Source organism: Cystoisospora suis (assembly GCF_002600585.1).
Source record: "Cystoisospora suis strain Wien I chromosome Unknown contig_3248, whole genome shotgun sequence".
NCBI lineage: Eukaryota > Apicomplexa > Conoidasida > Eucoccidiorida > Sarcocystidae > Cystoisospora > Cystoisospora suis.
Window position 1 is genome coordinate 14,793 of NW_027156043.1, and position 21,855 is coordinate 36,647.

The 21,855-nt window shown below is 55.4% G+C and overlaps 1 protein-coding gene across 1 annotated transcript; it reads right to left on the reverse strand.

Moving 5' to 3' along the window:
- Window positions 1-64: 64 nt before the first annotated feature.
- On the reverse strand, window positions 65-17,842 carry CSUI_006404 (gcc2 and gcc3 domain-containing protein; the record flags this gene model as incomplete). The annotated part of the gene is made up of 25 exons (XM_068066564.1): window positions 65-112; window positions 567-702; window positions 908-1,089; window positions 1,328-1,705; window positions 2,140-2,276; window positions 3,057-3,144; window positions 3,954-4,466; window positions 4,777-4,998; window positions 5,350-5,574; window positions 5,871-6,021; window positions 6,114-6,403; window positions 6,860-7,336; window positions 7,733-7,778; window positions 8,129-8,463; window positions 8,813-9,112; window positions 9,602-9,703; window positions 10,565-10,660; window positions 11,013-11,370; window positions 12,260-12,485; window positions 12,949-13,330; window positions 13,918-14,476; window positions 14,599-14,736; window positions 15,621-15,817; window positions 16,467-16,732; window positions 17,647-17,842. Coding segments are annotated over 20 exons (5,166 nt in total), but the record flags the coding sequence as incomplete, so codon positions are not given.
- Window positions 17,843-21,855: the final 4,013 nt, after the last annotated feature.

A 21,855-nucleotide genomic window follows, 5' to 3' on the forward strand; every position in this document is an offset into this window, starting at 1 on the left:
CCCTTGACGGTTGGTCAACGCTTCTCCCAGGCTCTAAAGAGGAAAAGTGTCACTGCATCAGTGATCACTGACACGCGTACGCAGCATTGAGCCTCTCCATGACGCCGATTACCTGGCAGGTACAAAGGAAAAACGCAACAGAGCATGCATCGTGCCCGTCTCAGTGTCAGATCCTTCGGGTAGTAGCTGTCCAGGGTAGCCGGCAGAGGCGAGTTACCGTGACACAAGAATGGACGGACGAGACATCGGCTCTATTGGCTTTCGGGCTTTCCGACGTGGTGGGTTTGTATTCCCTGGCGGTGGACGGCGTCTTGCTCGTTGATCTCCATAGGGGTTCGGACTCAGGTGTAGCAGAACGTCACTCAAGCTACTCGCATCGGCTGACTTCTTTGAGCTTCGCACATCGCAGCTAGGCTAAGAAACCGAGTAAACATGGCTATCCCACCACTCGCCAAAGGGAAGCTCTTTCCGGTCCTAGGACTGCTTGAGACTGGGAGAGCTACGAGTCGTCCGCGCAGGAACGAGTGGCCACGAGGCCACCCGCCCACTGAGGATTCGGTACTCACTTGGCTGAGATCGGTGACTGCCTCGTCGACGGACGCCGGTGGCCTGGTCGTTCGCCGACGGTCAGATTGTCTACGGTTAACCATCAATGACCTCACAGAATCATTCATGTTCGCGATAGCCTCCGCGATTCCACGCCTGCAGAAAGGCACGAACGAAACATGAACGCCCAGCTCCCTCCTTGTGGTCTGTCTTCGGAAGGCCCTTTCTTGTCCCACATCCGCTAGCGGACTTCTTTGCTTGCCCTTCCTCTCACTGGGTCGGCGGCCGCTATCTCAGCCACGTCATGTGTCTTCACGTCTGTACGAAACTGATGCCTGCTCTGCAAAGACTGCCGGCTTACAGTAGCATGCCCAGGCGTTTGTCCAAGACTGCAGTGGGAAGCCTTCGGAGGGGGGGCAAATCTTCGTCTATATCAGAATCGGTGTCTCCTTTTGCCTGCTCCTCTGCAACCTTCTCTTGCAGCCGCTGTGCCGCTCGGGCGCGCGCCTGATCTCTCCACGTGCGGCCGATCCGTAGAACGACCTGAAGAGTGTAGAACATGGAACACGAATCCGAGGCGGCGCACTCAGCAGTGCTTTAACGGCTGTTGTACGCTTCAGCTACTATGTTGCTATGAGCCTGCGCCGAAATGAGTGTCGCTTGCACAGGACAGACTCCAGGTTTCTGTATTCCGAGGAGTGGGGACGCGGCTCAATAGTGCAGATCGGAAAGGGGAGAGAACGCAGCCGGGTAAACTAGCCGAACAAAGCGAGCTGTGTACCTTCTCTTGAACCTCAGGCGTGTAGAAGCTCATAGGCTTCTGTTGCTCCAGTAGAGCTTCTCTAGCTGCTCGTAGCCTGGCACCTTCCTCGGACAGCTCCTCATGGGCAGCGGCTATCATCCGCTTCTTCTTGGCAAGCATCTTGACTTGTAGCCTTTCCCTGAGCTTGTTTGCTTGTTTCCAGTACTCCGCAGTGATTGCTACCTCGAAGCGTTCCGCCTCCGCCTGGTGCCTCTCCAGCAGCTCATTCCTCTTCGTTGCAAGATTGCTTCCGACTGTTCCACGCCGTCCTGGCCTCCGCGCATTAGTCTGTCGTATCATTTTGATTTTCTCACGGCCCTCTTCCTCGGCCTGTTCCAGCTTCGCTTCCCACTCCTCCTGTCGGGACAGGAGAAGGACGAGAAATTAGGCACTGTCACGAGCCATGTCTCTCACCCTTTTGGCTCGTTTTCGAAGGGTATTCGGAGAAGCCCGTGTCCCTGAATGTCTCTGGAACGGAACATCCCGCTGCTCGAGCAGAGCCTCCCTCCCTACATCAGCGCCAGTGTGAAGTCAGCAGCTACAGGAAACACGTGTTTCCTGGCAAGGACGGTCCGCCGCCGGAAACCCCATCTTTTTGCGCCAGTGAGGGCGACAGATGTAGGCGAACAAAGGCGAAAGTATTCCACAAATCCCAACGATAATCTTAGGGTTGTTGAGGTGCCGTTGCGTAGTTCAAGGGTTGACGTCTCTCTGACATAGACAGTATTCATGAACCGAAGTCGCAATGAGTTCGGCTTCTCGTCCACTCCTGCCTTGAGATGTGTGGTCACCTGTAAAGCTTCAAGAGCTTGAGCAAGTCGACGTTCGCGTTCTTCCTTATCTTGTTCATGCTGCTCAAGCTGCTTCTGGAGCCGCTCCTGCTCAGCGGCCTCAGTAGCTTCTTCTGCTTTTTGCAGCCGGTCGAGCTCTGTATCGCGTACAGTCAGGAACAGTGTGCGAATCGAAAAAGCATCTCGGAGCACTTTTGCAGTGAGTGATGCCGAAGTGCTGGCGGAGGACGCATCATGCTTTCTACAAGGCTTTCACTCCGGGAATACCGTTCGCGGGAACCCGGGAGTAACCGAGTTTCTGCATGTCCTGTTCGGCTACCACAACCGGCAAAGCAATCTGTTCTTGAGAAAACGCGACAAACCGGCTTCCAAGGGGGGGTTGGCACCACGTAGTTCCTATGCCTAAGTCAGTGGGCAACAGCCGAAGCGGTTAGTTCGTCACTTCGACGCTCCACTGGATAGACCTCAGCTGACTTTTGCTTCGCGTATCGGCGTACCGGATCTGGCGTCTTCAGTTAGAGTCTTGGCAGCAAGGCTTCCTTTCTCCGCGAGGCGTGCTAGCCTGACTGTCAATATAGTGTGGGCAAAGGCACACACTGTTCTCGCGGAATGTGCGCATATCGACAGCTTCTGCTGCGTAGGTCTCTGCGCATGCCCGGTGGTTGCGAACTGAACATGTGCGCAGTGTGTCGGCGGAGTCAGAAAGCACATGGGATTGTCATGACAACGCCCTTGGTGCCAAACGGAGTCTCGGACGTCAAGAGGAAGGCATGTGTCTGACGTGAGCCCATCCTCGAGAGAACACACAGTTGCATCCAGCAGGAAAGGCAAGCTGCATGGAATGTCTGTTTCCAGCTTGACGCACAGGTGGTTGATCAAAGTGTATGCTGCTCTGCGTGTCTGGAGGAAGTCCTTACAAATCAATCGTTGGCACCGTGTTATAGCGAGCTGCCTTTGCATTTTTCCGTTCTGAATCACTGCATCGTGACCGCCGCCCCGGGTCCGCTGCAAAACACCATACCGAGTACACCAAGAGGGGTCCACGCTGGCACCTAGCTCTTAGAGACCGACGCACGGGACCCCGTCCGTATCTTGACAAAAGACTACATTTTCCGTAAGCACCGCTCTGCTGCCTCCTCAAAATCGTGTGAGTTCTATCGCGCAAACGCCACGTTCGACACGAGGGAAGCAGCCTCGCCAAGTGGCAGGATCGCAACTGTCTCTGGTCTGCCAAAGCAGGCACAACACTCGTGTGACACCACAGAAAAAGCAAGCTCGATAACGAAGGGACGCAACATGGGGCAATACGCGCATCCTAAAGCGCCCTAGTGTTGCCCAGTCTAGCGTTGCGACCACGAGCCCTAGGTCTCTGACGCGTCACACATGCCTCAGGGAAGGCACCCGTACAGCGAAACCGCAGCCAAACAGCAAAAGAGCTGGGCATGGCATTCTCGTTCTCAGTCTGGGTCAACCCTGAGTATTCGGCATTGCTATCTTGGGTGGAGGGAGTACGGCTACAAAGCACTTCTCCTTGCCCCCCAACGAAGGCTCCTGTTTTCGATCGCACCTGTCGGCACCATACCATATCGCTTGTCCCAGCAGCCACATGACCAGACTGACTGGCCTCAGCTTCGTTAGGTCGCAAATGGCCCACATGATGACTGTCCGGCTGTCCGCACACCTTCACACCTGTTTCATCAGTGCCTCACTAGTCAGTGCCCACTAAGAGAAAACGGAGGGGGACAGAGTGCTGTTTTTTCCTGTGAGTCGAGGCACGGTGGTCGGGCCGTGCTAAGGAAAAGGAGAAGACTCACCGGAAGCTTAGCAGTGGCTGCATTCGCTCGCAGCTCTGCCAGTTCCTTCTCGTATAGTTGGTCAACGTCTCCGGCAATCTGGTATGCCACCTTGTCTAGTTGATGAATATCAGACTCCACCTCCGCCGCAAAATCAGTAATCTTCTGCCAAATGTCATGCTTGATCTCAGCAAACCGTGCAGAAATTTCCTCCTTCAAGGCATCCTCGCGTGCTGTATGGTCTCGAACCATAGCTTCACGCTTCTCGCGCAGAAGAATCCTGCGACGCTCCAGTGCCGCCTTCGAGTCTTCTCTGTTCTCATCGTCGTCCCGCGGAGAACTTTCTCTGCCAAACTCCTCCTCAATTCTTCGCATTTCCTCGTCAATTTCCGCCACCTGACGCGCAAATTGCTGCTCCAGCGAGTCTTTTCTGCGGGACTCTTCACTCTTCAATTTCTTTTGGGCAAGTAGACCGACAGCTTTCTGTAGGGTGTCAGCCGCGGAAACGGCTGATCTGCTGGTAAGAGAGCGGGGCTGACAGTTGGCAACACAGGTGTCCAGTGCACACCACAAGAAGCTGTGTCTTGGCCGAACAACTTTTCCGGCAACACGCAGATGCGTCGGAAGGACCGGCGTCTTGAGGTGTGGTGGAAGCGAATTTCCGCACTGTGAACTACAAATACAGAACCTAAAGGTACTAGGAAGTAAGGTGCTGCGTTAACTCGAGGGAACACTACTTCTTTTGGCGGCGTGTTTAAGACTAGTTCACATGCGCATAAGTGTATGCGGACAGGCGATCTGATCCCGTGTGACTGCCCTCCCGAGAGAGCAGTGCGGGGCTTACCTGAGTCACGACGAGTGCAGCCCGATTCACGACCTCTCTCTGGTGGTCACGTCTTTTTTCTTCTTGCACGAGAAGCTTTCTCGACCGCACGACGTATCGGCCCGTGGCTTGGCGCCGGTGTTTTCTTATTCTCTCGAGAACATCGTCTCTATCGTTGTCAGTCTCTGTAACTTCCCTCCAACACTCTAGGGCGGCTTCCTTACTCAAGAGGCCCCCACTGACCTGCAAGCCAGCACAGCACAGCCTCAAGAACACAGAGAGCTCGACGTCTGCAATACTGCTGCCCTCCAGGACCACGTGGACCGTCTTTTAGCAGCAGCAGGTACAGGACAAGTGCCCGAGAGTAAACCACGCTTCACCGTCTGGCGCGGCTGTGTTGGCATATGTGATCGTCAGACTACGCCCGGGGACGGGGAATGCACAGCCGTCGGATACTGGGGGTCAGCGTGAACTCTGTCAATAGCTGGCTGACGACCGATACTCTTCGGGCTGGGCGGCTGCCTGAGAGTGGTGGTCATTCACTTCTTCGGCGCCGGTCCCTCTTAGTCAACCCAGGCCGAGGTGGCGACCTACAGGAAGGCTCTCCCAGGCTTTCAAACGTGCTTGCATGAGTTCCCGACGGTGCTGCATCAGCGACCGCACTCGTGCCGAGGAGCTGCTCTCGAGGAACTCGTGAAGAAGCTGGACTTTTTCGAAGTCTTGTTCGATTTCGGCCATTCGCTGGACCAATGTGCGACGCAGAACCTCTTCCTCTGAAGCCCTCCGTGAGCACGAGTCCGCAGCCTCCCTGTTTGCTGCCTGCAGTGAGAACAAGACACATCGTTGGTCCGTAGTCCTGGCGTCCTACTTACGGAAGGATTTGAATCACTGTTTCTTGTGCTTCGCTTCCCGACTGCGGCGGAGGGCCGCACAGTCAAAGAACGTGGGTACGCCCCTCATGACTGGGTTGGTTCCTTTCCTTTCGTCTGCTTCAGTTGCTTTTGGTCCCACAAAGAACTCGACTTTGTCCCACCTGCCGGCCTCCTTTCCCCAGCCGCGAGGGACACCTGTCCTGAGAGTCAGGTGTCCCGCAGCGCGGCTTTACTACTGCTCACTTTCAAGAGGGATGCCCACGTAGCATCTCGTGCGTCCAATTCTTCGAGGACAAGCTGGAATGCTTTGCCGTGCAGGTCTGCCGCGTTTTGGGTGAAGGTATCGAAGATAGTCGTCACACTACGCGCGAGTGCCTCAGAAGATTCTTTCAGCCTGAGAGAAAATCGGTGGTATCACGGATGAAGGCGGTCTCACCGAAGCAAACTCTCGTCGTCCCCAGCAAGCATTTAAGTACCGATCTATACCTGGCCAGAGCTGAGGTTTTGTGGGATGGTGGGGACATGGGGTCAGCAGCAGCTTCTCGAGCTGCTTGGAGTGCCGCTGCGAGCTCCGTTGCGGTCCACCCTCCATCAGCAAGGTCAGGTATTTTTACCACCTCGCTTGAGTCTCCTCTCTCAGCCCCCTCTTTGAAACCGTTAACGACGAGAATCTGAAGCTGCCGTTTGCAGAGCTGAACGGCGATGGCCTCATGGAGCTCACTGTCCTTCTCAATGCATTCAGCGACAAACTTGCATTCGGTTGCCGCTTGCTCATGCTACAAAAAGTTCAGAAAGGCCACTCAAAGGAACCGAGATGCGCCCTCTCATGGAAGAAGGCTGTCCTGTGGAACCACTTGGCGGACCCAACCCTTCTTGGGACGGGGGAACAGCACCAGGCAGTGGTTTCCGGGGCTAACAAGCTTTCTTCCCCGAGGGGGGGTTTGTTTGCTTTCATCTACCAAGTGTGGAAAGACATGACCTGATTTCACATGTGGGGGCGCACGCCAGGCTGCGTGTACAAGAAAGCGAAACCTCCCCGGAGAAGTCCGGAGCGAGCCGTTGCCGAAATCTGATGCCCGGAGGACGGCCCTCCTGCTGACATAATCCACGTGGACCGAGCTGCCTTTATTGTCTGGACGAAACTTCTGTTTGGAATAATGCAGCTGCACGGCCGTGCCTGGTCTAAGAGACTTGAGGGGATTTGAAGGACAACTGCGCGCAGGGGGGCTCACCAAGAAACTGAGCCTTGCTCGGTGAAGATCGAGAAGGTTGACTTGTCCGGCTTTGATGATACTCTCCTCCAGTCCGTACTGGTCAGCTTTCTGTTGTTGTCGCAAGGCAACTTCGCTCTCAATCACTCCCTCCTGGGTGCCGACCAGCTCCAAGTCGCCTTGCTTTTTACGCATGTCATCAAGACGTTGCATTAAGGCGTTACTCCAAAGCTTCAGTCGCTTGTTCTCCTCGCTGTGCCTTTGCTTTAACATGCTGAGTTTGGCTGACTGCGATGAGTCAGCCACGCGTCGGAACTCCTTCTCTAATTCCCCTTCTAGCGTCAGAAGCGCGTCATCCTGGTTGCGCATCAACTGTTTCAGTTGCTTGACAAAGGAAGCCCGGGTATGACGGACTCTATCCGCCAGATCCTTTACGCAGGACGCCAGCAGGCCCGACAGTAAGGCCCGACCATCAGCTAAATCCATGTCGTTAATGGCCTGTAGAGCAGAGGGAGCATGCGCACGGGACCCGCGCCCCTGTCCGGTGTGTGAGGAGACGGGAGTTGGAAGCGTCTACAGCACAAAGAGACTGGCCCTGACCGGTGGATTTGTTGGCAGGCACCTGTCGAGCGTCACTCACAGAACTGTCAAAATAAGATCGAGCGCAGCCCTGACCTGAAAGGCTTTGTTCCTCGTGACAATAGAATTCAAGCCATACGCGTCCAAGGTTTTCGCTAGCTTGTACCGGCCCGCGCTGTGTCACCACTTCGAACAGGACGGCGGGGAGTGACGCGAGCCCTGCTGAGATGGAGGGGTTTATGCGTAGGCCCTCTGCACCTGGCTGTGTATGTGTTGCAAACGCTTGCGGGAAGGGTCCTGCTGCGGAAAACTTACGGCCTGCAGGCTGACTTCTATCATGTTTCGGCCAGATTCCACTCCGCTGCACGAGAGTTGCAGAATCAGACTCTGTAGGACAGGTTGAACACCCTCGCTGTGAGCGAGCACACCTTAGACGCGAGCAACGAGGGCTCGGATCGGACTGGCACATCTATCAGGTTTGGGGTACCTTTACAATGGTAGAGCTTCTGGAGCACGTTAGCGGCCAGGGTGCGGCTCCGAATGAAATCAAGCGATGCTGTGGCATACCGAAGCATGTAGGGGACTTCGCGTCGGTCGTCTCATCGCCGGCTCCGGCTACAGGAAAGCAAACTTGTTGCCGATCCGAAAACTTTCGCCCCCCTTGACGTAAAGGCGTGCTACCTAGGTCGCTAGGCGCTGGTCACAACTGACCTGACGGCCTCGCCGATCATTTTCCTGATAGCGGCAGATTCTAGATCCAACAGCTTCTTCAGTTGCTCGTCTCTCGTCTCGAACCATCTTTCGGCGTGCTTCACAGGCAGTACGCTCATGGTCTGATACACAGCTTTCAGCTTCTGAACTTCAGAAGAAAAGACTGCCTGAAACCGGGTGCATTCCCCGCGTAAACTCTCTTCCTGGTACCCCGTCTCGGCGAACAGTGTGTTGTACACTACTAGCAGAGTTTCAGGGCTCTCATCAAACTCGTCTCCGCTTCCCGTAAGAGCTTCCAGTTTGCATCTCAGCCGTTCTGTCGTCTGATCGGTGTCCTGAGTCAACACAAAATCCGCCGCGAAACAGCACAGACGAGTAGAGTGCTGCGACAGCTCGGCGTTCTTCGAATGAAACCAAGAGGTGGTAGATGTCATGATCTGACAATTGCAGACGAGGGTTCCAATTGCAGACTGACGCTTGTCTGGTGACAAAACATTGTGCTGACTTCGCAACTAGTCCTGACTGCGACGCTGCAGAGCCCGAGGGAATCGCAAAGCACCACCGACCCAGCAACCAAGCCTTAGCTTCCGGCAGAGCCAACCTCGCGAGAGGTCAGGGGCTGGAGTGGCGCTTTCTGGAGACCGTGGCCTTCACCCATCTGAAGGGTTGCGTGTGATTCGGTACCTCGGAGTCTGTAAGCCAGGCGCAGTCCAGAGCATCTAAGACTGCCACGCCCCCCAGGTCAACAGAAGCGAGGAAACTTCGAAGCAGGTCGCGCCCTCCCCGGGTTGCTTGTTGGTCCGCTGTAATCTGCGGCTCCAAGACTTGCCCTAGCGCCTCTACCATTCCCGGACCATCGGCACCACTTGTCAAGGCGTCCGAGATTGCATGCAGTAACTTTGTATGTTCGGGTGACAGCATCCATAACTGCTGATTTGGGATCAAAAGCAGCGCCTGCCTGGTCTTGCCAGAGGTGTACTGCAACTGAACGCCGAAAGAGCAACACCGGGACGCAGGTCAGTCCTGAGAGGATCCGGGCGCCTAAATGCCTTAGGCTCCTTGCTGACGGCCAACCGGCCCCATGGTGGACTGGGTGCCGATACCAAACCCGGGATTTCCGAGCGTGAGAGAGCTGATGAGATTTACATCGGGCACGGTGTTCACTCGGAAAGCAACAGATCCCCCGTGTGGCAAGTATAGTGTCGCTAACTTTGGATACGGAAGCCCGAACCTTCGTAGGACTAATAATAAGTGGCGAAACTGCGGCTGAAGCAGTGTGACCGTTCTCACCCGGACGGCGAGAAAGCTCGGGCACGTTACTACTGTCCGAATCACCAACCTGTGGAAGTCTCGAACCGGTCGCAGTCCAGCTATCATGTCCCTTCACCTTAACAGGCTCTTGACATAAAATGCAATCAGGGGCACCACGACGACTAGTGTGGCATGGAGGCTGACCGAGACAAGACATCTTACCAGCTGCGAGATATCCGTCTCATTGCCATCAGCAGCTTGCTTTTCATCATCCACTAGACACCGCAAGCTCTGACCGAAATCTAGGAGTTTCTCGAACGTGACCTGAACAAAAGGCACAAAACCTGGGACTGGTGAGGGAAAGCTCAGACGTTACGCAAACATTGAAGACAGCTCGGACTGTCTACATCTCGTGATTCGGCGTTGCAAAAAAAAAACAAAACGCTTCAACGATGGATCTGGGCTTCTGCACGCTCAAAAGCTCATCAACAGTACAATTGTTCTCAAGCGCATGGTTAGCAGCAAAGACCTGCTAACATCCACTGTCTTTTGTATCTGAGATTCCACGTCCGCGCCCGCACAATAGGTCATTCAGGACTCACCAGTGCCCACGCCAGCGCACACGGAATACTCTGGAAGTGCGGGCTGGTGATTACACCTTAGTGCACAAGAGGTGAATAGCTGCGGCAGCGATGGCCTATACGTGTGGAGGTAATTTGGCAGATGGGCTCTCCCTTGCGGCACCGTAAGGCGGAAGCGGTACCTCGAGCACTTGGCGTTGATCACTGTTGCCGCTCTAAGGCTCTGCAGATGAATTATGTGGCCAAGTGTCGACACGAGTACAACCTCGTGCTACTTCAGGCTTCTCTGTCAATGGTACCAGCTCGGGTGTGCGACTCACGGCCTGGGTAAAATAACAGCTGCCACTAGAAGCCATCTCGCGACGATCGTCACATCAACAGATTATGCCTAAGTGGGAAGCCCGGTCTGTCGCAGGTAGGTACCTGGACTCTACTGGGAGACTCGCTGAAGTCTCTTTTCGCCCACTCGTGGCAGTACGGTGAAAAGTCCTTCCGGTCAGTAGGTAGCTGCGACCCGAATCCTTAGGTGCTTGCTGACGTTTTCAGTGCCAGCGGAGAACGCATACGCTGCCAGTGTGTTCAGTAGTACAAGTACGCCAGTCACCTGAAGAAGCCGTTTGTCCGCCGACTGCGTATCGGAGAGGAGCGAATCGGCCGCTTCTCTTAGCGGCACGTTTGCTGCCGCAGATGGGGCATCGACCTGCAGCAGGATTCAAGGAAGCGCATCGAAGATTAGGAAAGTCAAAACTGAGTACGCAGCCTGCGCGGAGGCTGCGGCTACCCACATCAGCTAAACTTTCTGTGATACTCACGCTTCTGTTGTTCGGGAAACAAAGGGCATCGCCGATGCGACAGGAATCTTTAGCGCAGGCCAGTCTAGAAACTCCCCCACATAGCGAGAGACTGGTCGACCGAAGAGTCGTGTCTCCTTACCGGGTCGGCAGGTAGAGTGAAAAAAGACGACAGTAGCGCAACTCTCAAAAGCAGTTGTGTGCTGGTGCAGGTCAGCTGGAATCTGTCACTGGAGAGCGAAAAGAGCAGAAATGACTCACGTGGTTCATAATATCCCCCTGTTCGTCTGATCTAGCTACGTGGTGCCGAAATTGAACTGCAGTGCAGGTGAGGTTGCCCTTGACGCCAGGTAGTTCGTGTATGTTCGCAAGCAACTCCTCGTCGGGGAATTCCTGCTTGGCCCGATGCTTAAGTGTATTGATAGAGGCAGCCCACATCAGCACTGTCCACGCCTCGTGTCTGCATCGCCACAAGGTCAAGGCGACGAGCGCAGTGCACCCGAAGACACTGACCAGACCAATGATCACTGTCCACCAATTCACTTCAAGGAGCAGGTCGTCGGCGTGCGAAGTCACACCCAGCCGGCTCAGACTACGGCTTGTCAACGGTGCAGCAAATCTGCAGGCAGGGAAGAAACCATCCGAGGGCAGCAACTACCAGGAAAGGACAGGCGGCGACTTGGCCTGACTGCCGATAGATGATTTCCTGCACCGCCTTTGAACAGTCAGGTACACAGTGTCTTCAGGCGCCGACGACGATGATATCGTATTCTCCGGTGCAGTGATGCTTATACTTTCCTAGAGCTGGTAGCGATGATGAAGTCCATATTTGAGGTCGATTTCATACGCGAAACCACATGAGTTTTTTCGTGGAAGCGTCTAGTTTTTACCTTTTCAGAAACTGACACTAGGACTTCCGGCTACGTGAGGATTAGATTTCTACAAGTACGCCTAAGACTACCGGTGATGACATTTTTAGTGAAACTACTTGGTACAGACAAATTATGATGGTCTGTTTTCTTCCTCGTATATTTCTATTCTAGGGAGCTGAAGCAGGAAGGACTGGGAGTTTTTGGCCGCTTTCACCCGTGAACGAGGTGCAACAAACTCGATCCATCTCTCGAAGCGCTGCAGGATAGGGACACCCTACAACCCGGCTCGACTTGATGTGCTCACGCTGAGGCACGACTAAGATATTTCCACTCTGCAGGCATAAGGCCGACAACTGTTCGCCGGTGCACACCCTGTCACTATCTTACAGTGTCCAAGGCGTCCAGAGAATTGATGCAGTACAATACCAATCCCGCACAGTGTCGGATACTTGTGTGTGAGAGACTGCGAACGAGGCGTGTGTCCGATCAGGTCTATCAGCGGTGTGGCAGCTCCTAGAGCGGGCACACAGGATGACAGAGTCGCCTCACTTTTGCTAAGCCGTTGGGCACAGCAATCCTAAGTCCATAACTTCCAGCTCCCACACAGTTGCTGGCCACGAAAACGAGGTGTCTTACTCTGCTCCCGAAGGACAGCGGACACCATCAGGGAGAACAACAATGACGGATAACTCGTGGGAGTTCTCCGAGGTTGCGAAGACAAAAGTTCCCGGGAAGAGGAATGTGTACGCGAAGAACTTGGGGAGCGGTTGGTCAGCGGAACCAAGGATTCGGAAAGTCGAATCGTCTAGTGGTGGATGACTGTTGAGGAGACTTTCCTGGACACCGGGATAGTGGACCCAGACTGCCTCCTCAGGTGATGAGGCACCGAAATTGAACCTACTTCATTTTCATATCCGAAAGTGCCATGCGGCGGGAAGCATGCGGGGAGTAGTGGTACCTCGCGATACCCAATTTCCGTCGGAGTGAGATCGGACCCCTTATCGACCACTTGCAGCGGTAAGTAAGTTCTCTAAAGGAGACTCATGTCAGGTAGACATGGCTTGGCCGGTAGCTTCATCGGAAGGAGTGGACCAGCAGCCCAGGCACTACCTGGATGGTGTGTCGCTGTTGACTTGTACGTTTTCAGAGGTTGGCTGGCTGCCGCGCGCCCCCGAGCTAACCAGTAGAGCCTTGGGCTGATGGAAAAAGTGAAGTGAGGTGTCAGAGCTTCCGAATTGTTCGTGGGGACACTGCCGCGCGTCCTTGTTGCAGATGCGAAAGCGAGACGGCCCACGCCAGGTGACTCCACTGAGAGACTGTCTTACTATACACTTGTGAACGGACTTCGTAACATAGTGCAACACACCGCGCCTTAAAGGGCCAGATGACAACTCTGAGGAATAGATAACTTCTGTAGGGCGACACATCTTGTGATGCTGCAAAATGCTGTTGCCCCCTCACCTTTTTGTAGACGGGATAGACACCGTCCTTGATTTCCCACACAACCGAAGAACCTCGTTGGACGCACTGGACTGGCCGGGGAACGATAACTCGTGGATCGACACCTTGCTGAGCTTCCTTGTCGTGACCGCGGGTGCGCAACGTAAAACTGCTTGGCATTTTCAAAAGGCCGTTCATGCCGGCCGCCGAGGTTTGCTGGAAGGTGACTCTACAAATCGGCGTCAGCGGCTGACCGCCCAGTTCCTCCTGCGAACAACGGTACAAAGAGATGAGACTAGAATCTGGCTCCGGCAGTCCAGCCCTAGGCCTGCCTTCTTTCCCTTCTTCCTCCCCATTCTATCACAGAAAGGCTGCACTCTTCCCGGTGATACAGAACACAGAGCGCCGAGAGAAGCCGGAGCTCTGCGGTGTGACTTCTTCCGCTCGCCTCCGCCTGCGCTAAACTGCGCCAGGCCCGAAACTTGGCAGAACGCGGTGTATCCCAGGCCAGGTGTTCCCCCGCGGCCGTTCCTCGGCATAACCCGACATTGCGAGCGCTGTGTTAGCTGTTGGCAAATCTACCTTTCTCGGCTCAAGGAAAGAACAGAGGCTACAACCCTCGACTCGCGGCTAGCCGTGAATGAGCCACGTTGGAAGTGTCGCAGCGTGCAGGCTCCTCTCAGCGCGCTGCCACACTGACCTGAGAGACGGCGGAGGCCAACCGAACGTTCAACGGTTTCTAGAGAAAGTGAACTTCCAGCGCAGCGATACACTGANNTCAGTGTATCGCTGCGCTGGAAGCGAAACCTGAGGCGGGGTGGCAGCGGCTCCAGCTGTGCCAAGGAGCTGCTTACTCTCAGCCGAGCACAGAGAAACTGGAGCTTTGGCAGATCGATGGATTCCGGGACTTCATCATCATATATAACTCTTTGTCCATCCGACGGGTTGTACTCCTCAATGCCATCGCTTGTAACTGAGATCGTGGGCAAGCCCGCCTTGCAGGCAAGGGGACACTGTGTTTCTATTTTGGGAGCGTCGTCGCACTGGCAGACGCCGAAAGTACTGTGGAAGCTGCCGGAGCCGCCCCTGCAGGCGTCTGAACAGTCCACATTGGCTGTACAGGAACCTAAGTCGTCCCGGTACCTCCCCGATGTACATGGCTTGAAAAACTTCTCCTGACAAGAGCTGCGACCGTCGAGCTCTTCTTCCTCAATTCCCGACGCGGGCCAATGCCTGTCAGGTTCACAGCAAATTGATACACTGGTAGCTTCATGTACATCGAAATATTGACAGCCCCCCCCTCTGTTCCGACGAGGCGGAATAGGCCAGCTTTTTCCGCAATGGCAGCAGCCATCTGCACTCCCCTCTTGGTTCTTGTACCGGGGCCCAAAGCGAGTCCAGTACGGCACCAGCCTGTCGACAGCAGGGCGCTTGGCACCACATTGTGTTCCCGGTGACGTGCTGTGGGGTTCTGTCCACCTCACTCCGCAACACCGGACAGGGTGCTCGACCTAGTCCTGAGACGGGACACCAACCAGCCCGACTCACCTTGCGTTGCAAGGGCATGTTCGGTCGGACATATGGTAGGACCGGGCCGATCCAATGCAAGTGCAAGTAACGGAGCCCGAGCTCCTTTTGGACACGGCGTGTTGGCCACATTCATTGCAGCTGGTCTGAATCCATGAAGCGGAAGCATGGCAGTACAGTAAACTGGACAGCGGAGACGTCGGCACTCAAAAAGTCGTGATATTGCAAGACAGTAGGGCCTGTCGCAGCACGCCAGTCTCCCACTTCAGAGTGACCGGGCGCAGGTAAGTACCCGGGTGGCCAGCCAGTCACCCGCGACTACGCCAGTGACGCCTTTCGTCAAGTAACTGGATACAGCTACAATTTGCGGTTAGGTGCTTCCAGAGCTTGCCCCTATCAGCGCTAGTTCACGACGCAAAATTCGGCCCGCCCGTCATTTGCACTACGGATCTACTCCGTCCCGGAATCTCCGATCTACTTCGCCCCTAGTTCCTATCAGGCCTCTCGACCGAACAAAAAAGAATGAAGTCACAGCTTCGGGAGACAGTCGAGGAATAAGAGTTTGTAGTAGATATCTCGGCGTTCCTACCATGCCCGCGAACATTTGATAGGTGCCAGAAGGGCAGGGCGTGCAACCGGAAACTGACGCGGCTCCAGTGGTATTTCCGTATGACCCCGGAGGACACGGCGTTGGCTCTGTTGCTCCTTCTACACAGTAGTAGCCTTCCGGGCACTTGTAGCCTACAGCTGGTTTCGCCGTCCTTTTGGGAGTCGGAGTAGTCGAGCCCCCTGTGTCGATGAGGAATAACATCCGCACAAGTGTTCTCTCGTGTCGGAGTGGGGCAGAAACCATCAATGTCTGGTGCTTCGAAGAAGCAAAGCAGGTCGCGCAGGACAACACCATTCTTCATCTCTAGAGATTTCCCTGCTCGAAACTGTGATATTCGTTGCCAGCTAAGATGTCTTTGCACATCTGAGAAGCTTGCTCGTGCTCTATCGTCGCGGCTGCAAGTATATCATGAAACGTAACTGGAATGTCCCAATAAGCGAGACGCAGCAGCAAATTGCTGACACCGCGGTTTCACCACGTCCTCCCGAAATACCTGTGCATATGTAGCCGGGAGCACAAGGCTTGCACACGGTTGAGCCGGAGACGTCGTTGTAGGTGCCCGGAGGACAGATGTCACAGCACTTCTCCGAGGTATTCGCGCCTTCGCACTTCTTTGCCTGGGTATGAAAGAGAGGGGAAGGACACAGCGCGCAGTCTTGGAGTTTGGCAGCAAGCCACTATCAATGTCACACACTTAGGGGAGCCGCCCCGGGTGCGTCCGGTGAGCAGGAGATCGTTTATGTCTGGTGTCCATGCAAGCTTGATTGCGATGCTCCCGTAGAGGCTTTCCGAGTGACCGTGCTGCCCAGCCAAATCAAGTCTCTTTGGGAATATAGTGAAAATGCGGGAAGCTCCGCAGCTGGCTCCCTATCTGGAGCCTCGGGCCTCCAGGCGCACGATTTCTCGGACAGCGGGCCGTTACAGATACTAAAGGGTTCGATCGGCAAACCACCACCTTTAAATTCTACAACCAGTGCTGCCCCGCTGCGAACCGGCGGAAGTGCAGTCGGCCACTAGTTCAAAGAAAACGGGAAGTAAAGGTTTGACAGACTCGGCCAGGCGACAGTGTCCATCCCCAGCTGCTCCGCTACCTGCTGCTCAATCTAAGATCTTAGCTATGGCTTGCGTATCTGTCGAAAGTGGATGCGTTCTCCCTTCCTCCAACAGATCTAATCCACAGCTGAGCTTCGCGTGTTGCTGGGATGCGGGGAACGGGATGGCTTAGGTGATGAATACCCCGCCTTGGGTCAACTGTTCTGCCTTTACCTTGTAGCCTGCAGGACAGGACGAGGGTGCTGCGGCTCGTTCAGGGCAGAACGACCCGCCGTCACAAACGAGCGGGCGAGTGGATGCTGCTGGGCAGTAGTATCCCGCGGGGCAGTCGAGTGGGGATTCACTGCCTGGTGGACAGAACGTGCCAGCGCTGCACACGACTGGCGAGCTGTTTCCGAGGGGACATGTGTGGCCAGCGGGGCATGGTGCTGGCACCGGGCTCCTGTCCTCTTCGCCCTCTTGCACTTGGCATGTCACTCCTGAAGAAGGAGCAGAAAACGTGAGGCACGCGGAAAGGTCAGAACTAGTGAGATAGGGAACTTAGCTTGTGTGGCCCGAACATCCGGGCTGACCAATAATTACATGCCGCTGCTGCTTGGTCGTGCCCGTTCAAAGGTCAGACTGCGGCTCGGAATGAATGCTGCGACCGCTTGTTGATGTCGCCTCCTGTAGGCTCGCCCAGCTGATGTGGTGCCTGTCGCTTCAGGACGAGCTGCAGTGTAGATGAACTGAAGAAGCCGATTTCCGCCGGGCATGAGCGTGGTCTAGCACTGCGTGTTTCGCGAGATTAGGGGGGTCGGCCAGGAGAGTAGACGGTCCCTGGTAGAAAGAGCAGCACCTGCAGGGCAGTCCGCGCACGCGGACTCGTCGGATGCTTTGGGCACTGTCCCGAACGTTCCGGCGGGGCACGGCTGCGTACTAGTAGTGCCGCCCGCGCAGTAGTAGCCGACGGGGCAGGAGAACAGGTCGTACGAAGAGATGCCCGTCTCAGAGCAAGCGTGTCCCTGTTCGCACGCAGACTCACGGAGGCTTTGCATACAGCAGTCACGCAGGTTTCACTACTGATAAGCCCTCGCTCACGAGTGCAGAACAGCTTCGCTAGGGGTTAGCGAAGCTGTAGTGCACTCCCACCCGGGGTCATTACTGCTCACTCCCATTCTCAGAGCAGCACACGCGGACACGGCCGTGCTCCGGAGCCGACCGTCGTATAGTGGAATCTGGCTTTTGTATGTCCGCGAGGCATGGTGTTCGGTTCCCGCCGAGACCTACGGGTGCAGCTGGGACCGGCAGTCTTCGAGTTACAAACCGCGGTCCCGCCTTGCTGCCTGGCAGTCCCGCAAGGCCTGATCATGTCACAGAATGAAGCTACTCTGCCTCGACTTCGGACGCCTACCTGCGGGCAAGTTTTGCAGGCGCTTGTCGAGTGGCTTCCTTTTGCGCCAAGGTACTTCCCCGCTGGGCAAGCTTCTGGCCTCAGTGCGCCGGTTGCGCAAAAGTGTCCGGCTGGACAGATGATGGGTATCTGCGGATACAGTGGTAGGTTCTCTCACATGAGAGTGCCAACTTGGACACTCCCTGAGACCCCTCATGCGAAGCTTGTCTTTACAAGAAATGTCTGCGGAAGGCGGTAGATCCATCTCGGAACCATATATAGGAGTCGGTACAGCCGAGAACCTCGGAAACGCCTTCCTCCTTCATTAACAGATACGACAGCGACTAAGCACACCCCGCCGGCACGGAAATTGACATTTCTGTTTGGCAGGGTTCGCTTGTTGTGAGACAGCCATTCGCTTTCTGTGGGATTTAGTCGGTGGGGCCTCGATTTCACAGCAACGACGGAACATCGTTTGGCATTCAGCTAGCTCTTATACAGCAATGAGCGAGCCGACTGAAAGGAACTCACCACACGTGCCTGTTAACGTTAGCATTCTTGAGAGAAGTACAATACCACGAAACCCATCTCTCGGGCCTGAGGTGAATTCCCCGACCGTCACTGTTCGTGGAGGCATCCTAAGCTGCCAGAGTCGACGTCAGTGCCGCCCAGGCTCAAGGACGCAGGAGTGTGGAAGCCGCCCGATACCGAAATGCTTAGACAGGGGTTAAAACCCGGAGAGCTTGACTATCGCATGCTGTCACGAGTGTGTGGCTGGCTTACTGGCATGCCTGGAGGGCAGAAATGGCCTACTGAACAGGGCTCGCAGTCCGCTGGACTTTTGCCTCCGACAAGGGCTCGAGCTTGGCCTTCGGGGCAGGGGAGAGGTTCGGGGGCGCCAACAGGGCAGTAGTGGCCTTGGGGACACTTCGCGCTGCAAACAAAGTGGCGATGTGAGGGTCACCGGTCCAAGCAAGTAGCAATAGGCAATGTCTCGCTCTTTCTCCAAGCAGTGAGAACCACCTTCCGTGCTCTACTGCGGGGGCAGGGGTTCAGGGTCTCCTGCTCTCTTGGACAAGTCAAGGAAACTTTCAGAATTGGTGGCGCCTGCGCAGCCAGGACGAAGCGCTTCTTCAGCGGTAAGGAGCCGCTGGGAAATAAGGCCAAGCATAAAGGACCAAGAACACTAGTACAGAGACGAATTGGCGCTCCTAGTTTTTCAGTTACCCTGGCGAGTGCGCGAGTGAAGGGCTCTTTTTTCCCTCGCAAGTACAAGAAGGGAATGCAGCTGAAAGCTGCTCTGAAGCAGGTTCTCGCGACTGATCCCCCCAGCCCTAACTGTCGGTCTCCCCAGTGTGCGCCCCTCTTTGACGAGCGGCGCGGTTTCCCTGGACCTCCCTCCCTCCCTGGTGCTAGCAAATTCACACTGGTGCTTTTAGGCAAAGCAACAACAATGCTAGCGGAGCCAGAAAACGGATTCGGTGTATTTAGTTGTCTGACTGGGACAATGCAATCCAATCAAAAGCCGCTAGTTTGTTTAGATGTTGTGCTTGTGGGTCTCTGAAATATAGTTGTTCAGGAATACATTTTCATTAGCGAGAAATCCTTCACTTCGCTGTTTTGGTGTCATCGCGAGAATAGTTCCGAAAAGGGAAATAAAAACTCTCCAGGTTAGAAGGACCTGTGACAACAAACCGATATGGACAGCTGTATTCCCCCTGCACGACGAGTGCAGAGAGCTAAACCCTAGTGAGGTTGGAACAGGCAAACAGTGTTGGCTAGCTCTTGGGAACAGCAAGCTTTTGTGACTAGTGCAGGAGGTACAGAGAAACAATGTGAGAATTATCTCAGGGCTTCACCCCAACTGCTGCAGTCATGTGCTCTTACATGTAGGAAATTCCCACGCCACTCCAGAACGAGGCGACAAGCCAGACGTCTGAGAAGCTGTCTGCTACGCTGTTGACGTCAACTTGACCAGCACCCACTACGCAGAGAACACCAGCAGGGCACTGCCCAGACTCCGTCCCGCCAGTGCAGGTCTTGCCGATTGGACATTCGCTGCATTGTTGGCCTTCCTGGAGGTTTGTCGATTTACCGACTGTCCCGTCGGGGCACACGAGGCCACTCGTCTCCCCGGGAGGGCAGTACGAACCCTCCGGGCAGTCAGATAATGTTATTGACGTCCCGCCAGGACAGAGATGGCCAGCAGGACACAGCTTGCAGCTGGAAAGCCCTGTGGACAGGCATCAGAGGTAGCTGCAGGACAGAAGTGAGCGGAAGGGGTGGCCTACCTGAGGACTCGTAGCTAACTCCCCCATTGCCTGTACGCCAATTCATGCCGTCCGTGCCGTCATGGGCGAAGGCGGTCGGCCCGTGCTCTCGGCTCCCAGCCGCTGTCTTCCTCTCACCAGCGTTTCCTGCTTTTGCAGGAAAGGCAACTCACGCCAGCGCTTCCTGCGGGTGTTTGGTCCATTTCGCGCTACACCCATGCCAGCCAGTAGCACCAGCATCGCCAGAGCCACAACGAATAAGGCTACTGAGTTGATTCTCCTCGTGGGGTCCGCGGCATTGCCGTCCTTTTTCTGGAGCCACGCCTACTTTAGGACCCAGCCTCTGGAGAGCCAACAGACGCGGTTTGAGCCGAAAGCTTCGCTTGTAGATGATTGCAGCGGAGTATCAAACACAGCTTCCACTAACCCCTTCTTCGTCTGGACCAGTACCAAAGACTGTAAGCGTGTTGATGTCTCTTGCTAGGCAAGCGCTGCGACAGCACGACGGCCTACCGGCCTCCTGTTCTGCACGACGGGGTACCATACCTGGTTCGTCGCCGTACAAGCCGACAGAGCACGGTTGGGACGTGGCAGACCCTGCGAACACCATCAGCACACGACGCGTCGGAGCAGGGAACCCCGAACGTGAATGATCACAAGCGAGATGTGCCACTGCCGCCGCTCGAAGCAGCGCCACGATTCCAGCCTGAAGGATAGGCGACAATGCGCAGGCGCCGGTGGGACAGTGGTGCCGAAACTGATGAAAAGTGGCGCTCTGTTCTGACATCTCCCCCGTTTGACGTGAAACAAAAGAAGTGTACACACGGGCAGCCTGGACTCGTAGTTGCATACCTTCCGGGCAGCTGTGGCCTTTCGCGCAGATATCCCCGGTCGTCCCATCTGTCGGGACGGGAACTATCGCAGATCCTTTGCAGAAGAAGCCGGCACGGCATGGTCCGCTGCCCGCTGGGGAGCTGAGCCCAGGCGACCCGCAGTATTTACCCTCACGGCAAGGCTTGCATTTGTCAGTTCCCCCCTCATCGTCCCGGTAGGTGCCACGGGCGCAGGGCACCGGTGCCGCCTGCCAACATTGTAACAAAGTACGATGATCAGTCGTGCGACCAAGGAGAACGACCCAATGCCGCGTCTTAGCTCACAGGGACCCAGCAACAAGACAGAGCACCTGGTTTCCTATGAGCTCACAGGCTGAGATAAGCACGCTTGCCCGCGGATGGACTCAGACGTGACGCTTGACAGCTGATGGGGTATGCAGAGCAGCGTCACTACTGACTAGGATCTCATCAGGCAGGTGCACCCAGGTGCCCTCCGAACCGTTTACGACAGAGGGCCAGTGCGGAGACTGAAAATCTTGTTGACATGGGGTCACACGACGCGTCGCTCTCGTAAAGCCACCACGAACCTCATTGGTCAAATTCCGAACACCAGCGCCTACCGGATCTGGATGCGCCGCTGCCTGTTATACTGTCACCTCCAACATCCTACCACTGTGTCGCTGGAGCCGCTCGGACTACAGATGAAGAACCAGCGCAGCACTCCTTTCTTCGGCCGCAGTGTTGTTGCTAACACAACCTCCATCGACAGCCGGACTCGTCTCAGTTGGTATCTCGCACTTGTCTGTCCACCTTGGAGTCAGACTTTGTGGGACTTGTAAAAGTGTGAAAAGAAAGATATACAAAGAGATAACCAAGCCTTAAGGACCTATTCACAGGCAAGAAGAGTACTTATCGCTACGGAACCTCCTCTAAGCAATCTGGCTCAGATGATTCCGTGTTCCGATGCTTCACTGTTTGCCGACACTCTAAAGTTGAGATGACAGCAACGCTTTTCCCGCATCGACTGGGTGTGTAACGGCAGAGAGCAGCGGCAGGTGCTCTCGGGCACTGCAGCACCCCCTCTTACCGTTCCAGCAGGACAAGTAGCCCCAGCAGGGCACGCCACC